Consider the following 20,067-nt stretch of genomic DNA (forward strand, 5'->3'; position numbering starts at 1 on the left):
TACAGATAACCGTTCAGAGGCTCCAACAGCATGAGCAACATCTCACACTATCTCATCTCATCATTCCCTTGGCTTGAAATTGTCTTTCCCCTCAAACTCTTGTCACACCCTGGGGGGAGTCCTTGCAAGACTGTGATCATCCCATCTCACATGTCTGTGACAAGACTGGCCTCAACTTTCCACATGGTGCCTGCCAATCCATTTCATCCCAGAATCCCCCTTAAGGGAGCTTTAAGATTGACCAAAATTTTCCCCTGAAGAGACTGAGAGCAGAGGTGGTGGGTGATTCCAGTATCTCAGACCATCACCCTACCTCTTCTAGTGGCAAAATGTTCATACCATAAAACTAAAGAACTGCCATTTCTGGAAACCTCCAGGACATGTGCCCTCAATGTCACGAGTCCAATTCCCAGAGAAGCACTAGGGCCAGGAGAGGTGCAAGGTTTTGTGCTACAGATAACCTTTTCAAGGTACTGGAAGCCTGGTCATTTTAAAAATAAAATACTTTATAAAACAGAAAAGAATGGAGAATAATAAAAGAATAATACCTACCCCCTGTTAATAAATAAAAGGTTACAAAGTATCTCTAAGAAACTTACTCTCAGTAAGTAAGTAAGAAAACTTACTCTAAATAAGTTTCTCTAAGTTTTCTTTCTTTCTTTCTTTCTTTTTTTAAACTTCAGTTCTCTTTAAGCAATGCAGTATTCTCCAGGAGCAATAAGAACTCAAATGTGGTCATACCTACAACAACGCTTAAACACTTATTATGTACCAGGCACTATTCTTGGCATGGGGTTTATAGCAGTGAACAAAAGAAAACTCCATGTGTTCACCGAGGTTTACTTCTAGCTAGGGAAGGCAGGGTAGGTAGTAAGATACTTGTTATGGCAAACTGTGGTAAGTTCTAGGATAAAAACCTAAGAAAGAAAGCTGGAGAACTGATGGGGGTGCGGGTTGTCAAGGAAGTCCTCAAAGGACATTACACATGAGAAAACACTGAGGATATAATCAGATGAGCCATGTCACTATATACAGTAAAAGCATTAAAGGCAGAAAGACAAAAAATATTTGTAGTATATACAAATACAATTGAAGTATATCCTAAACAAATTTCTGAAAAGATACCCTCACTATTTATAATGCACTATTTTACCTTGCATATGAACATCTGAAAACAAATCCACTGAAAGAAGAGCCTACTAACAGATGTCATCCTACAATTTTAAAACCAAAGCCCCAGGAGTTAACAAAGAGGAACAGGATTGCTGGGTCATAGGGCTGGTCCTCTGAAAAGTGCCCACGCCAAATCGGTAGGGCCCAGAGGCCACTAAAGTGGGAGGGAACATACCAGTTAGGGGAGCACAGGTACAACAAATGAGCTTAGCGGTGACTGTCCTCTGTAGGTCAAGACTAATGGTAGGAGATGCTGCTATGAACTGCTCACAGGCCAAAGATGACGGAATTCTGACACCACAGATGGCGAGTGGCAACACTGACCATCAAAAGTAGAGCAAGTAGGGGGCCCCACCCCAAGAACACATCTAATACTAATTCATTCCCAAGGGCCCCAACTCCTACCACCAACCTACTGGGAGGCTGGGTTTCAACAAATGAATTCTGTCGGGATACATTCAGTTCACAACAACTGGAAACGAAAAACGACCTCATCTGGATTTATAATGCACATATAACAACTATAACGAAAGGAACATGCCAGGCAGGAGGGAAATGGACTTTTATGGCTACAAGGTTTTTGACATTTTATGTGAAATGGTACCTGGTTACCTCCAACTAGAAGGTGAAAAGTTGAAGATGTATACTGAAGTAGTTGCCCTAGCAGCGGCTACACATATAAGGCAAAGAGATATTGCTAAAATGCCAACAGATCAATTAAAGTGGGATTCAAAAAATATTCAAATTCAACAAAAAAAAAAAAGGCAAAAAATCAGTAAACAGAAAAAGAGGGACCAAACATAAATAATGGAAGTATAGAACTAAATCTATCAACAGCTACATTAAATATTAAGGAAGGAAACGAGGAGAGGGATGGGAGTTTTCGAGAAGGCCAAGTATGGTCTTGAAAGGCTCTGGCCTCCTTGCAGGCATCTGCACGGTCTCCAGCAAGTGGCAGGGTACGCTCTCCATTAAACAGAAACCGCTGCTTCTGGCAGCCTGGAGAGTTAAACAGAACCTCTGAGCTCAAGAGTCTTGGGTAAACAGCTGCAAATTTCCCCATTCGAGATCCCAATTTTCCACTCGTTCTTTAGGAGATGCCTGAATTTCACACAAGAAGTCTGTAACGCCTGCCCCACTGCAGTCTCCTGCTATCCTGAAGTTAAACCTTGGGCAGGGCTTAACAGGACACAACCTCACTTCTCAGGACAGAAGAGTCTTCTGAATGCTTTTATGGAGGTCTACTATCCTTTACTGTGTGCCCCGAGTTGACAGCTAACTTGAACCTGTATCTTTGAGGCCTCTACGGCAGAAAGTCAGGAACTCCGCCACTCATAAACTTGTCATTGCCCCATCCTGTTCCACGTGCCACCACAACTACACAGGACAAATCTACCCGTCCTCACCCTCCTCCATGCAGGACAACGAGGGCTAGCCTCAGACTATCAGCGAGCTGCCCTTCAGCGAAATGTGACTACTAAGCGATCGAGCTTTAAATTCCAAGTCAAGTTCTCATTGAAGGGACCACTTTGGGCACCACTAGAACTACACTGGATTTGCACCAAAGCAGAGACAGACACGAATTAGGCACAGATAGTTTATTTTGGAGGTCACCTCGGGAAATGGCTAATGTGACTGTGGACTGTGAATGATGCTAAAGGACACACCTCAGTACACATTCTGTTCAGGGATGACTGGGGCAAAATTAACATTCTGTGTATTTTTTTTGGAGGGGAGTGTAATCATTTTCTTACTGTTTGCTCACAGTCCACTAGTACTGATGTTTTATCACTCCATGAAATATGGAAAATTACTACCCATGTTCTTTACAGGTCCTACTTCAAAATATAATTGTCCTTAGTATTTTCTCTCTATATATACTGAGTACCAAGTCAGGTGGTATTATATTTTTGCTTCCAGTATGAAATAATTTAAGAAACCTATAAAAAGAATTTTATACTTACCAATATTTTTACCCCTTCCCTTCTTTTTCTTCTGAATTTCCAAGACTCCTTCTGTTATCATTTTCTTGAAAAAAACCTCCTTTAGCCACTGTTTGAAGATAGGTCACCAAGCAACAAACTGTATTCCTTTATCTGAGAAAGTATTTTACTTTTATTTCCAAAAGCTATTTTTAATACAGATTCACAGTTGACAATTATTTAATGGTTTAGACAATTTTATGCCATATACTTCTGGCGTCCAAAGTTTCAGATGAGAAATCTCCTGCCATTTGTAACGGCGCTCCCTAAAAGTTAATAGTTTTTCTTGCACTTCTTTCAAGGTTTTTTTTTTCCTGTTATTAGTTTCTAGGCTGATTAAAATGTGTCTCTGCATGGACTTGTATTAATTTATGCTCTGCTGGTTTATTTTTCTTCTTCAATCAGTGTATTTATGTTTTCTGCCAAATTTGAAAGATTTTCAAATACATGCATACTTTTATTGTGCTTTGTTTTACTGCACTTCACAGATAATGCATTCGTTACAGATTAAAGTTTTGTGGTGATCCTGGGTCCAACAACTCTGCTGGCACCATTTTTCCCAAAGCATCTGTTCACTTCATGTCTCTTTGTCAACCCTTTGGTAAGTCTCACAACATTTCAAGCTTTTTCACTGTTATTATTTTTGTTATGGCAATGTAATCAGTCATCCTTGATGTTAGCATTTTAATTATTTGGGGGCACCAAAACTGTGACCAGCCAAGACAATCACCTTAATCATAAATGTGTGCGATGACTGTTCTACCGAACAGCCATTCCCCCATCTCTCTCTCTCTCTCCAAGAGCCTCTTTATTCCTTGAGATACAACAATGTTGGAATTAGGCCAGTTTGTACCCTACAATGTCCTCTAGGGCTCAATTCCAGGACCCCAGGATCATGACCTGAGCCAAAGACAGACCCTCAACCAGCTAAGCCACTCCTATCAGAACTGTTAAAACAAAAAAATAGTCCTAACCAAAATGATGGTGAAGATGCAGAAAAACTAGATGATTTTTATTATTTATATTTATTTTGGGGAAGGAATTTATATTTATTATTGGGAAGACAAAACAGTGCATTCGTGACAGCTTATTTGTAATAGCCCAAAACTGCAAAACCCAAGATCTATCAATAAATGATTAAACAAAGTGTAATAAATAAATAAATAAAACACTACTGGGCAACTGAAAGGAACGAACCATTGATACAATAACTAAGATGAATATTCAAGGTGTTATGTCGAGGGAAAGAAACTAATCTCAAGTGACATACATACAAAACTATGTAACATTTGAACTGACAGTGGCAGAGTGCACAGGAGTGAAGAGGCTGTGGTTATAAAAGGGCCAACAGCAGAGGTCCTTATGATAAGGGAACTATAGAGTATTTTGACTATGGGGCAGATATGCAAAACCTACACAAGTGACAAAGTTGTACTGTACTAAATGTATGCAAACAAATGAAAAGAAGAAAAACTGGAGAAATCTTTCTAAAGTCCCAAAATTTTATCAGTGTCAATATCCTGGATATGATATTTATACAACAGTTTTGCAAAATGTTACCATTAGTGAAAACTGGGTGAACTGTTCCCAGGACTTGCATATATCGTTTCTTAAAAGTGCACTGGAATCTATAGTCAGCTCATAAAAAGAAGTATTTCAATTTAAAAAAATAGCAAGATGGTAGTTCACCTAAGAACTTGCTCCAAATAAAAGCATTAAAATAGAAGCTAGCGATTATCAGAAAGGATAAGAAAGCAAGAGTCAACACTATCCTATAAAAAAATTTCACTTTAAATTAAAAGAGAAATATAAACTACAGAAAGATGGAATTAGATATACCATAAAAACAATAATCATAAGAAGCTGATGTAGTTATACTAATATAAAACAAAGTGGATTTCAGGAAAAGGAATTTCACCCAGAATAAAAGAGGAAAATTACACAATGAGAAAGAAGATACAACAATCTTAACGCAACTGTACCTAAAATGAGAGCTTTGTTATGTGAGAAACGGACAACAAAAAAACACAAAATCACAATTACACCTGGAAACTTCAACATACCTTTCTCAGGAGTTGATAAAACAACTGAAAGGGAAATGAAGCATGAATATGTATAAGCTGCAAAACATTATCAACCACCTGACATTTTAGAACATCTCGTGCAGTAACAGGAGAATACAGTCTTTCCAAGTTCACATGGAACATTCACCAAGAAAGATAAACTTAAGGAAAACCATAAAGATTATATTCTCTGAACACCAAACAAGTCAGAAATGAAGAGTATCTGAAAAAAATTCCAAATATGTAGAAATCACAATGCTTTTCTTTTATTTGTTTATATATTTTTAATATTTTAAAGATTTTTATTTATTTGACAGAGATCACAGGTAGACAGAGAGGCAGGCAGAGAGAGAGGAGGAAGCAGGCTCCCCACTGGGCAGAGAGCTTGATGCGGGACTCAATCCCAGGACCCTGGGATCATGACCTGAGCCGAAGGCAGAGGCTTTAACCCACTGAGCCACCCAGGTGCACCCACACATGCTTTTCTAAGTAACTCATGGGAGGGTGGGTGGAGAGACCTTAAGGTAAATTAGAAAATAATTTTAATTAAATGAAAATGAACCCATAACTTCCCAGAACTTCTAGATCCTGGAGTGAAAACCAGAACTTTAAAAAACTTATAATTAAAATGAAAACATTATTAAAGCCAATGAAAACCCAGCTTTCATTTTAAGAAGTTAAAAAAAAGAACCAACCCCAGAGTGAAGGAAAAGATAAAAATAGTAGAGAAGTGGACATAAGTCGATGAAATAGAAAAAGCACAGAGAAAAATCAGTGAAACCAAAAGTTCATTCTTTTGAAAAACATAATCAGTAAAACTGATAAATTTCCTCCAAACCAAGGAAGGAAAAGAGAAAAAACTAATTACCAATGTAAAAACGCAAGGGGCAACCAGCACAGATCATACAGACGTCATTCTTTATGAATAATGACACAACCATCTTTAACACAGAATCTCAAATCAAACTCAGCAATATATAAATGACAGATCACAACCAAGTGGATTTTTACAAAAATACAAGGTTGTTTGAATATTTAGAAATACGTAAGTGTAATTAATTACATCAGAAGAATTTCAGAAGGAATCATATGATTAGATTTTGTGCTTAAAAGGCCAAAAGAAAAAATATCGACATTTATTTATGATAAAACTCTGAGCAAACTCGAATTAAAAACAACATTCTGTACCTGAGAAACCCACAGCTGACATGAAACATACGGTAAACAACTCAGTGCTGTCCCTTAAGACAGAGTAAGGCAAGGATGTCTTTTGTCACCAGTTCTCTTCAGCATTGTAGTGAGAATGCAGAAAAGGAAAAATAAAAAATGTGAACAGCATCAAGGTTGAAAAGAAAGAAGCAAGTACAGGTGACATGATCATATACAATCTGAAAATCTTATGGAGTCAAAAAAGCTACAAAGACGATGTTTGTTTATCAAGATTACAGGAAACAAGGTCAATACACAAGGTTCAACCATATTGCTACAGATTAACAAAAACTACTAAAAGTGAAGTTATATAAATAATACTACTTATAATAGCATTCAAAGCAAGGAAGGCTTAGGGATAAGCCTAACAAAACAGTATATATTATATATATAATATATACTGTTATATTCTATATATACTGTTATGTTAATATTATATATAATATATATACTGTTAATATTAATGTAATATTTATATATTATTATAATATTAATACAACAGTATATATATATTATATATATATTACTTAGGCAATACAAAATGTAGCCGAGAGAAAGACCGGATTAAATGGTGAGACAGATCATATTCATGGGTCAGAAAAGTTAGTATTATTAAAATTTCAACTTTCCCCAGACTTACAGAATCAATAAAATCCTAAAAGCAATATTAAGGCAATCTTTGTTTTTTTGTTTTGTTTTGTTTTGTTTTGTTTTTTTGGGAAACTGATAAGCTAATTCTGAAATATACACGAAAATTCAAAAGATTTGGAAGGGCCAAAACAATTCTGGACAAGAGAATAAAGTTGGAGAATTTATACAGTTTCATTTAAAGACTTATTAACAAAGATATGGGAATACAGACAACACAGAGAAGCTAAACAGATCAGTGGGACAGAGTAAAGGGTCATAGGTAGAAACCACCCCCAATACACACAAAGACAAATAATCAATCGGGGGTCTTAAAAGGTGCCAAGGTAATTTGATGGAGAAAAGACAGTCTTTTCAACAAATGGTGCTGAAAAAATTGAGTGTTCAAATGGAATAATATAAATTTCAACCCTTAAAACACTATACATAAAAATGTATTCCAAAGAGATCATATACCTAACACAGAACTGAGGCATTTAGAAAACAAGGGGGAAAATCTCTGATACTATTGTTAAGATCTCTTAGAAAAGATAAGAACTGATAAGCTGGACTTTAATCTAAATGAAAAACTTCTTCTAAAAAGCCACAAACTGGGGGGAGGGCACAGAATGGGGGAAAATATTAAATTAAAAAAAAAAATCCTTCTAACTCAAAAATAAGCCAAACAACCTACAAAGTGGGCAAATGATTTAAATAGATGCTTCACAAAATAAGATACACAAATGGCCAATAAGTAAGTGAAAGATGCATATCATTATTTATCAGGGACATGCAAATGAAAAAGCACAGGGAAATGCCACTATGCACATTAATATGGCAAAATTAAAAGTAACAATACCAAGTACTGACCAAAACATGAAATAATACATCTCTTACACACTGGTGACAGAAATATAAAATGGAACAAACACTTCAGAAAAGTCTGATACCACGTATGCTAATCCTACAATCCGAGAAACTTTTCTTCTACGTATTCAGCTAAGGGAAATAACAATAGGCCTATACTAAAATGCACATGAAGTTCACTGCAGCTCTGCTCGTAATAATCAAAACCTGGAAAGGGAATGGATAAACAGAACTGAAGTACTAAACATACAATAAAATATGACTTAATCAAAAAATGAAGGTGTGGGCGCCTGGGTGGCTCAGTGGGTTAAGCCGCTGCCTTAGGCTCAGGTCATGATCTCAGGGTCCTGGGATCGAGTCCCGCATCGGGCTCTCTGCTCAGCAGGGAGCCTGCTTCCTCCTCTCTCTCTCTCTCTGCCTGCGTCTCTGCCTACTTGTGATCTCTCTCTGTCAAATAAATAAATAAAATCTTTAAAAAAAAATGAAGGTGTTACTGACAGATACTAAAACACGGATGCATCTCAAAATCAGGCTGAATGAAAGACAGACAAGGAAGAGGACATATTGTGCATCTCCATTTACGTGAAATGGTCTTTTAAAAAATCAGTCTAACCTAGCTACAGAAGGCAAATCACTGGTTGCCAGAGGCCAGGAGGGAGGGAGGGGGAGTCCCAGGAATGAGAAACCTTTCTGGGTAATGGGTGTGTCCTCTTAACTGTAGGAGTCATACGTATGAGTATACTCTTATTTTTAAAACTCAAGTTGGTGACTTAAATAGGGTCTATTTAACCATATTTCAATTATTGCCCAGAGTTGATTTTTAAAAATTTGGAAGCACTATTATTTTAATAACAAAGATCTTAAAATTCTGAAAATCATTAACAGGAAAAGAGACAGTATCATTATGGTCATATATTAAGCTTTATTAAAGTAAATCAACTAAAGCTAAATATATCAGTATGTATAAATAGCAAAACCATCAAGACAAAAATAAGTTGCAAAACATGAGTTCCCACTGATATACTAGCAAAACAATGTTACACACACACACACACACACACACACACACACACACACAGAAATATATGTGAAATATTACTGTAAAACTAGTTAAGACCTGAGATCAATACTAACCAAATTCAGAAAAGTGTGGAAGGTGTTAGGAGTTATAGGGTATGGAATGGATTTGAGGATGGTATGCAGATACTTCAACTATTCTTGTACTATATTACTTCCAACCTGCGGCAGACACACCAATGGTTAAGATATGCCTCATAATTAGATAGATATATGAAATATTTCACTAAAACACCACCAAGTTTCTCTCCCTGGAAAGGCGGGCTATCCCTGGGTCAACAGGCCTGAATTCAATAAAGCTAAGCCATGAGGAGCTTCCTGTAAATTTCAGGTGGGACACAAAAGTCCCAGCACTCTAGGCAGTCCTCTACTTTCATTAACACACTCAATGTTACTTCTGGTTCCTGAACCCAAGAAGAAGAAGCAGACACATCCTCAACTGTCCCTGGCTGATGGCAGTGTACATTCTGATTTGGTTCTAGTCCATGAGAAGAACCCCCAGAGTAGATTCCACGATGAACCAGACCATCAAGCATTATTTGCAGAAGTATCAGCATAGGTTGGGGACAGACTAATCAAAAACCCTCTGACAGGGGGATGGAGTGACATATGTCTCTCCAAAAGTGAAATCAGGGTCTGAGAAGAATAGTCCATTTATCTGTTCTTTTCAAAAAGCTTCACATTCCACAGTCAATGTTTTTATAAATGTCTATTTTCAGTTTTATTTCTATTAAAAATTTTGAGATCAGAGATAATATAGCTAAAGGAAAATTTCTGTCCGTATTTCCTAAAGACATACTTCCTTCAATACAATCTTCAGATATAAGAAAGTCCAAATTTTGTTTAAGCGTGCACGCTCAAAACATCTTTACGATGTCTTCTGATATCAATTGTCTTGCTCAACAAAATGGCATTTCTCGATATAGGCTGAACCACATTTGTGCATTCTTTGGGTATCTTCCCTATTATTTCCCTGACATACATTGAGTACAACTTGTGTATAAGGGTCTCAAAAGTATAAAAGATATTGACACTTTCCCCCCAAGTGTGCTATGATTGTTATTTAAGGCCAAATTCTGGAAGAATATTTTCACACATCTGTTTGATTGACAGGATTGTCTCCTACGTAAGTTCCTTATTTAATACGTTCTACTTCATAATAATCCCCCATATTTCCTACATGCATCAATAGGGTTTCTTCTATAGTCATTTTGTCTTATTTCAACAGGTTTTCAGACATTCGACAAATTCAGAGTATTTCCCACTATGAGTATTCTCTTGTTTACTTTGGAAGATGACTTAGGGTAAAAATTTGCCATTCTTTACATTGATAGGGGTCACGTCCTTTGTGAATTTTCTGTGGTATTTTGAGGTATGGATCACAAGAGAAAGATTTCTCTCACTGCTGTATTTATAAATTTTCTTCCCCTGTGTGTAACCTTGGATGTACTGTGATAACTGATTTCTTGGTTTTCTCACTCTCAATACAGGGTTTCTCTGTGTCTTCTCTGATTTACTTTGAGGCTCGAGTTGCAACTGAAGGTTTTCCCACAATGACTACATTCACAGGGTTTCTCTCTTGTATGTGTTCTCTGATGCTTAGTGAGATCTGACTTATGATAGAAGGACTTCCCACATGCACTACACTTACAAGGTTTCTCCCCTGTGTGTATTCTCTGATGTACTGTGAGAACTGATTTCTCAGAAAATGACTTCCCACACTGATTACATCCATCGGGCTTCTCACCTGTGTGAGTTCTCTGATGTGATCTGAGGACTGAGCTGCAAGTGAAGGCTTTCCCACACTGAGTATAGTGGTATGATTTCTCCCCTCTGTGTGTTCATTTATGTATTGTAAATTCTGACTTATGGCAAAAGGTCTTCCCATATTTTTTACACACATAGGGTTTCTCTCCTGTGTGAGTTCTCTGGTGTACTGTCAGGTATGAATTCCTAGAGAAGAACTTCCCACATTCTTTACATTCATAGGGTTTCTTACCTGTGTGAGTGCTGTGGTGTTTAGTGAGGTCTAATTTATTATAGAATGTTTTTCCACATTTATTACACTTATAAGGTTTTTCCCCTGTTGTGTATCCTCTGATGTACTGTGAGGACTGATTTCTCAGAGAAGGATGTCCCACACTCACTACAGTCATACAGCTTCTCCATCGTGTGAGTTCTCTTATGTACTTTTAGACCAGAGTTGCGACTAAAGGTTTCCTGCACTGATTACATCCATAAGGTTTTCCCCCTACATGAGTTTTCTCATGTTTAGTGATATCTGACTTGTGACAAACAGCTTTCCCGCATATCTCACATTCATAGGGCTTCTCCCCTGTGAGAGTTCTCTTATGTACTTTTAGAGCAGAGCTGCGACTAAAGGTTTTCCTGCACTGATTACATCCATAAGGCCTTCCCCCTACATGGGTTTTTGCATGTTTAGTGATATCTGACTTGTGACAAAAGGCTTTTCTGCATATCTCACATTCATAGGGCTTCTCTCCTGTGTGAGTTCTTATGTACTTTTAGACCAGAGCTGAGATTAAAGGTCTTCCTGCACTGATTACATCCATAAGGCTTTCCCCCTACATGAGTTTTCTCATGTTTAGTGATATCTGACTTGTGACAAAAGGCTTTCCCGCATATCTCACATTCATAGGGCTTCTCCCCTGTGTGAATTCTCAGATGTACTCTGAGGTAGGAGTTTCTAGAGAAGAAATTCCCACACTGATTACACTCATAGGGTTTCTCACCTGAGTGTGTTTTCTGATGTACTTACTTACGAAGGTTTTTCCACATTGATTACATTCATATGGCTTCTCCCCTGTGTGAATTCTCTGGTGTACGGTGAGATATGACTTATGGTAGAAGCTTCTTCTACATTCCTTACATTCATGGATTTCTCTCTTGTATGTGTTTTCTGATGTTTGGTGAGTTTTGACTTTTTGCAGAATGTTTTTCCACATTCATTACATTCACAGACTTTGTCTCCTATGTGTGTTCTCTGAGTTATATTAAGAACTGACTTCTCCCAAAAGGGTTCTCCCAAGTTGTTATATTCAAATATTCTCTCTCCTGTGCCAAGAAAGTCTGATATCCCATTGAAATTATCCACTCTTCCAATATACCCATAACCTTTCACCTCTAAATGAACTCTGTGTTCCAAGAGAGATGATTTCTCAAAAGTTGTAGCATATTTGAAATTCATAAAGATTTTCTGTTCTTTGTGCCATCTTACTGAGCATGAGGGTTGAATTACTACAGAATGTTTTATCAGATACATTATGTTCACAAGGACTCTGTCCTATGTAAGCTTGGTTATATGGGATGACAACTGCTGGCTCATGAAAAGCTTTCCCACATTCCTTGTATTCCTTATTGCTTTGAACAAAGCATTGCTATATATTTTTAGTTCTCTGATACAGGATTAAATCTTCATTATGACTGAGGTATTTTCCATTTTGAATGAATCCACAAGGTTTCTTTCCCATTTGAGTTTGTTCATGGTTAATCTGAAGGAACAATTGTTCCTTATTGTAGTGAGGCCAACAGCCTTCTTACTTAAATAGGTTTTCTTATTAATAATTAATTCTGAAATACATTTCAAATTCATACCACATGAGTCACACCTACATGGTATTTTTATGGAAGGAACTGTGTCTGTGCTGAAATTAAAAATGTTTCCTAATACATTACCTCTGTGCACAGTCAGTGTTTTGTTGTTGATAAATGGAGCTTGCCAGAAATGTCTGTCCTGGGTTTCTTGAGTCTCTTCTGCTTGGCTATCAACTTTGCAGACTTCTAAAGGTGACAAAAACAAACAAACCATAAGCCATGAATCGTATCTTAATTATGATGAAATTACACTTAAAACAAATGCCCCTCTACATCACTGACTTCGTTTTGTGAAATAAGAGTGATCCAAACAGTCATATTGCCCCATCCGTTTGGATTAGAAAAACAAAACCTGAAAGGGTAGAAAAGGGGATTAAAAACTTAGAACACACACATCTACATTTGGCAATTTACAAATACATACTTCAAGACTTAATATATATGTTACAAATAAATATAAAGCATGGTGAAGAAAAGACTTTGAAAAAAAAAAAAAAAAAAGGCTCCTCTAGAAAGGAGAAATGCAGAGGACCAGAGAGGCCATGAAACTTAGTAGATAAGAGTGCCCTAAAAAATAGAGGAATGATTTGGTATCGTTTAGAAGGATCAGACTTTACATAATTTTCCTCTCATACTTACATTAGTGCACCTAAATTCTCTCTAAACTTTACATGTTTCCAGTTTCATTCTCCCCCCTTTAAAACTACTTCTGTTTTGTTATATATACATTATCTTAGTATACTGTTAATACAACATTAAATTTCTGGAAGCACTGATTTCTTTGTGCCTATGAAGAGAGTCCTGTAGTGTAGTTTCTAATTTTCCTTCTATTCATGTTACTTATAAAAAATACAAATGTCTACCAGGAAGAGTAAAATTAAAAAGATGAGGAAGAAGACGGAAAGACAATCAAATCCTTCCGTTGTTTTTAGCTGTGGTATATTCAAGCTTATTTGGTCAGATATCCTACCACCAAATGCTAATTTCTCCCCACTATAAACTTGCTCTGACATATTATTAGTAAGAATCTTTCTTTTACACCCAGATTTCTACATTTCTTGGTTTTATGTGTACTTATAACCATGGAAGACCTGACCCCAAACACTCAATGATCTATCTATTCACCCTAAGAATTCTCAGCTATACTTCACATTACCTTCTTGCTCAGTACATACAATGTAACAATGATGACCCTGTTTAAACACCTCTTCAAAGCCCATTGTCTCCAAGCACCATTAAAGGAAACATATTGCAGTTATAATGCTTGGGTGAAGGGGGAACTTGTCCTCAACTACATACATATTGGGTATTCAAGTGATCGCTTCACTAGTCCATAATAAATATCTTCTTTGCAGAAATGCCAGACTATTAATTTGTCAAAAATCATTCAAGTTCAAGCAAGACTTTTCAACTCAGCTGGCTTACATTCCCATTTTGGACTTGCTCAGAACTTTGCTCTTTAGGAAAATGACACTGTCTCATAATAAGTCTTCACAAACATCTCTACCATTTCAAGTCCTACTTATGCATCAATTTTAAAAATTAATCACATTCTATACATCTCATTCTGTAAGAATGTTGGCTAATACTCCCTTGAAACATAAACATACCCTGTTAACTGCTGAAATTTGAAATTCTCGGTAATCTTTTTTCTTTTTCCAACTACAATCTATGGTGTGTGGCAAGTATTTATATCTGATTTCCTCTGAATACACCTGAGTGATTATGAAAGTAATGGTCCTTAACAAGTGGGGTGCTTTTTCAAAATAAAGTTCAAGTTTTCTACAAATCTGTAATTTTGAACAAGAAGCTATAGGTTTATAACCCAACATGTCCATTTAGAAATTAATTCCTTATAGTATTTTCTGAATATAAAGGTTCTCTCACTCATCAAGAGGCATGGTTAATGAATTAAGTAATGATCCGATAGCCACTATATGTTATATAACAAAGTAAGATATGCTCTCTTTGAAGAAATTAGAACCCAGAGAATAGCTTCCTCATTCAACATGCATACACTACCAGGAATCAGATTCTATAGTAGATAACGTAAATTAAAGGAATGAAGAAACATTTTAAAAGCTGTGGAAAGCTGAGCTTAAATTTGAAAATGTGCTTAAAACCAATGATAATGATATTAACAACAAGAAAAGTTAACAGGAAAACTAACCATTACCATGAGCCAAGCACTGTTCCATGTACTTTTCATGTATTAACTCACAAAAATCCCCAAGTACGTTAGGAATGAAATGTAGACTTATATGGCAGGAAAGCACATCTGTGGGTAATCCTAAAAAGAAGAATTAGCACCAGTTCTGTGCCATACAGAGGAAACGCAGCCATATTTAAAGGTAACTGGGGCACCTGGGTGGCTCCGGTGGTTATATGTCTGACTCCTGGATTTCAGCTCAGATTGTGATCTCAGGGTTGTGAGATCGAGCCCTGTGTAGGGCTCCACGCTTAGCACAGTGTTTTTGTTTTGTTTTGTTTTTAAGATTTTATGTATTTATTTGACAGAGAAAGAGAGAGGGAACACAAGCAGGGGAAGAGGGAGAGGGAGAATGAGGCTCCCTGCTCAGCAAGACAATCCCAAGACACTGGGTCATGATCTGAGCTGAAGGCAGATGCCCAATGACTGAGTCACCCAGGCAACCCTCAGCACAGTCTGCTTGAGATACTTTCTTTCCCTCTTCTGCTGGTCCTCCCCCAACTCATGTGTGCTTGCTCTAAATAAATAAAATCTTTTTTTTCATGGGTAAAAAAGATTAAGGGTCATTAAATGAGAAAAACATAAATTTGCTGTATTCTGTATTGGGCAAAATACAACTCAAGATATTAACATGATAAATTAGATGCTTCAGTGGGCAAAGTCTAACTGCATTTAGGAATCAGAACAAAGAGGAAAACAGTATGCCCAAGTGTTCTGGGTGGTATCAGCACAAACTAAGAATATAAAAAGAATTTTTTTAAAGTTTACAAAAATATAACAATAGTGATCTAACATTAATAAGAAAGGAAGACAGAAAAATAAAATGACACAAGGACACAGTTATAAGAGAAGATTCACAGGAGGTAACAAATGAAGTGGGGAAAATTTATGATTTGTAAATGATGACTGTGATATTACTTCTTCCCACACTGAAGGGATCAGGATATCCTCGATCTTCTGTGTACACACAGGTATAACACTAAATGTCAAGTGGGCAAAAGATGCTAAAAATATATTGGGGCACCTGGGTGGCTCAGTGGGTTAAGCCGCTGCCTTCGGCTTAGGTCATGATCTCAGGGTCCTGGGATCGAGTCCCGCATCGGGCTCTCTGCTCGGCAGGGAGCCTGCTTCCCTCTCTCTCTCTCTCTCTCTCTGCCAGCCTCTCTACCTACCTGTGATCTCTCTCTGTCAAATAAATAAAATGAAATCTTTAAAAAAATTTAAAAATATAAATATGCAGTTAGCAGAATAAATGAAAACCTCTTATCTTAGCTATAGGAAGGTATTATTTTATTTCAAAGATCCAATTTGACAATTTGTACTTTAACAGGTAAATGTAGTCTGTTGCTATTTATGGGGATTCCTGAAACATATCAAGTCATCTCTCACATTTTACCTGGTACTTTATATCTGTCACAATTTTACTACCAATTCTATTATACTTTTCTTCCTCCTTTTTTTTTTTTTTTTTTTTAAAGATTTTATTTATTTAACAGAGAGAAATCACAAGTAGATGGAGAGGCAGGCAGAGAGAGAGAGAGGGAAGCAGGCTCTCCGCTGAGCAGAGAGCCCAATGCGGGACTCGATCCCAGGACTCTGAGATCATGACCTGAGCGGAAGGCAGCGGCCTAACCCACTGAGCCACCCAGGCGCCCCTCTTCCTCCTTTTTTAAATAATTTCTTATCTTTTCCATTTTTTCTTCCTTACAACTTTAGAAGTTCTACACATCTGTTTCTCAGCTTTAAGGGGCTATCCATCACATCATACCATGAATATTTAACTTAAAATCTAGACTAATTCAATACCTTAGATCTCCCTTTCTGAAGAACAGAAGCATCAAATCAATTTGATCACCTCTCACCTCATTTATATAGAGTTAGCGCTTTGTGTATGTTTTTTAGCCCTACATATTAGTATCATAATTACTTTACACACCCATTTGTTCAGATTCACCTCTGTGTTTTGTCATGACTTATCACTTGCCACTACTCTCAAGCATTCTTTTGGGTTTCATTTTCTTTTCCTGTAGTATGTCCATTAGAATTTTACAATGAAATTACACAATTAAAGGTACAGCTGCTATAATTTATTTCATTACCAACACAAATTTAATGATACTCTGAGACGAACTCTCCTGTTGACTAAACCTCAGTTAGTGTCCTCTGAGCCCTGTGCTCAACTAGGCCTTGACTAGGTCTTCCAGGTCTATCCGGGCTGAGCTCAGTTTCCACAAGAACCCTTTGAAGTCAGTCTAGTGACAGTCCCTTCACCCTTGATATCTGATCAAGTTCCTTAAACCCTGTCCCCAATGCGATAGTGCCCAATCTGCATTCGGCAAGAATCCCCCTACTGTTGGTGTTTCTCTTAGTAATCTTCTATCCAGTGATTCCCCCCACTCTGCCTGTTGGCTGTAAGTCCCTAGCTGTCTTAGCAGTATGTGGAGTTGAGCTCGGTTTTACTGAAACTTCTCACACCCTATTCCAACAGTTACTGAATAAAATCTGTATCTATCACTGTTAACTGGTGGCTGGCTTTATTTCTCATTGAAGCAGCATGAGCCCAGCTGACTGGTGGAAGAGAAACAGGAGTAAAGAAATAAACCCTCTGTGACACGGGCTTGGATGGGCAGCCAAAATCTGAAAACGGAGCACAGACACTGAGGAAATTCTGACATGACAGATCCAAGAACTAGGGAACAGTATCAAATACAGCCACACATAAGGAACTGGAGTCCCAGGAAAAAATTAAGAATGAAATACATCAAACCACTTATTGGGGAAACCGAGAAGACAACATGAAAAATAACCAGGAAACCCACCTCCCCCAACACACTAAAAAAAACAAAGGTAAATCTGGAAACAACAGAGTTGAACAGCTAAAAACCAAAGATGAAAAGAAAATCTTGACAGCAACAAGAGAAAACAGAATATTAAATACAGAAAAACAGAGATTTAAAATCAGAGAAGGTAGTATGTAACCTAGAAGACAGTGAAGTGAATCAAGTATGAGCAGAAAAGTGTCGATCCAGATCCGTACCAACAGAAAACATCCTGCACAAGGAAGGCCTGTAGGTAGAAAGAGCTGCTTGCTGCCTTGTGGGGTTTGAAGTAAAATATCACACAGAATGGGAGGAGGAACAGAAGCATATTATTTTAACACTGCAAGCCTCTTATAAAATAGCATGACGTCATTTGAAATCAGTCTGTGACAGTCTGAAGATATAGTATTCCACAGGGCATCCACTTAAGTGGTGAAAATATTCCCATTAAAAAATGAGAGATTTTCACATTAGTTAAAAAAGACCCAACCATGAATTATCTATAGGAAACCCACTCTAAATATAAATAGATTAAAAGTAAGAAGATGGAAAAAGATACACCACATAGACATTACAAGAAAGCTGAAGGGACTAGTTATGTTTTTTTCTTTTTTTTACCTCCAGGGCTCCTGAGTATAAACCGTGGGTTCCCATGACTAGCCATCTCACCTCAGACTAGAAATTCACTAGAACACCTCAAAAACCCCCAAAACTATTTACTTATTTATTGCTAATTGGTTTTATTTTATTTTTAAAGATTTTATTTATCTGAGAGCAAGACAAAGTGAGAGAGGGAAACAAGCAGTGGGATTGGGAGAGAGAGAAGCAGGCTTCCCTCCCAGCAGAGAGCCTGATGCAGAGCTAGACCATGACTTGGGCCAAAGGCAGACGCATAATGACTGAGCCACCCGGTAGCCCCCTATATGACCAATTTATTATAAAGGATTCAATTCTGGAGCAGCCAAAGAAAACTGATATATAGGCAAGGGTTGGGGATGTGTGTGGTATGTGGAACTCCCACACCCTCTCTGGGGCACACCACTCGAAGCTTCCTGAACTCTGTTGTTCAGAGGCTTCTAGAGAGGTTTCATTACCTAGGCTTGAGTGATTAAGTCACGGCCACTGGTGATGGCCACCCCCACACAAACCTGAAGTGATCTAGCGGCCCCCAGCCACCAGTTACTTCAGTATACAAAAGACACTCTTTTCATGCCAGAGATTCCAAGGGTTTTAGGAGCTATGTGCCAATAACCATGGGGAAAGAGCCAAAAACTTTTTTCCCACTTTGGTTATATTATAGTCTCTCTCACACTAAAAACTGCAATGGACCCCCATTTTTTTTAAGGACATTCAAATTTTGCAACATGGCCTAGAACCTCAAGATCAAGTTTATGCTGGTGTCTCCAACTTTATTTCATGCCATTGCTCACTGTGCTTGTTGTGACAGAAATGAGTCCAGCGTACTCCTGACCAAGACGTTCCTGCCTCTCTCAGCAATGCTCTCCTCACAGATCTTGGCTGTCAAGATTTTTCATATAATTTAGGTCCTTTCCAGATACAATCTTGAAGAGACTACCCCTGGCCACTTGGCTGAAACAGTCTACTTATCCCCAACACCCTCTATCGTTATCGTCTCATCTTCTGGTCTTTAAAACCCTTCATAGCATTTAGCATGACTTGAAATTATAGGATTAATTTATTTGCATCCTTTCTTCCTCTGTGGTCCTTATCTCTACACCTCCCTCCTGAATGTAAGCCCAGCAAAGGGAGAGTCCTTGACTTTCTTGTTCATTGATGTATACCCTGAGCTTTTAGAAGAACATTAGTTAAATGCTGGTTAAAAGTAAAAATTTCCCAGGGGTGCCTGGGTGGCTCAGTGGGTTAAAGCCTCTGCTTTCAGCTCAGGTCATAATCCCAGGGTCCTGGGATTGAACCCAATCCCAGGATCCTGGGATCGAACCCGCATTGAGCTCTCTGCTCAGCAGGGAGCCTGCTTCCTACTCTCTCTCTGCCTGCCTCTCTGCCTTCTTGTGATCTCTGTCAAATAAATAAAATAAACAAAATCTTTAAAAAAAAAAAGTATAAACTTCCCAGATGCCTATTTTAGGAAGGCCCTGTGTATTTGTATCATGCCTCTTCTGATGCTCACAAATATTGTGACAAAGGTCTTATTATCCAAATTTACAATGAGGAAACAAAGGCTCATAGAGATTAAGTGACTGGTCTAAGCCAGTAAGTGGCTTAGCTAGGATTTGTGGCTAGCAGTAGTAATATTAAAGTAGGCTTCAGAACAAAAAGGTTCTACCAGAAATAGAGACATCATCATAAAGGGGTCAAAGGTTCAAGAGGACATAAAGATCCTAGTATTTATAAACTTACTAATTCTTAAAATTAGTAACGCAAAAACCAATAGAACTGAAAGGAGA

The 20,067-nt window shown here is 37.7% G+C and overlaps 1 protein-coding gene and 1 pseudogene across 9 annotated transcripts in view; both read right to left on the reverse strand.

The window, feature by feature from the left end:
* Positions 1 to 20,067, reverse strand: part of LOC131829024 (uncharacterized) — a 54,012-nt gene that overhangs the window by 17,445 nt on the left and 16,500 nt on the right. For 8 of the 9 annotated variants that reach the window (XR_009352675.1, XR_009352670.1, XR_009352676.1 and 5 more), the window contains one exon: positions 12,695 to 12,799. The exons of the other annotated variant lie outside the window; for it this stretch is intronic. Coding sequence is in view for 1 of the 8 variants with exons in the window: in XM_059170363.1 (XP_059026346.1) it covers positions 12,695 to 12,799 (105 nt within the window). In the remaining 7 variants the exon portion in view is untranslated. The remainder of the gene's footprint in view (positions 1 to 12,694; positions 12,800 to 20,067) is intronic. 9 annotated transcript variants of the gene reach the window in all.
* LOC131829026 (zinc finger protein 883-like) lies at positions 8,824 to 12,688 on the reverse strand (annotated as a pseudogene).

Source organism: Mustela lutreola, chromosome 4, assembly GCF_030435805.1.
Source record: "Mustela lutreola isolate mMusLut2 chromosome 4, mMusLut2.pri, whole genome shotgun sequence".
NCBI lineage: Eukaryota > Metazoa > Chordata > Mammalia > Carnivora > Mustelidae > Mustela > Mustela lutreola.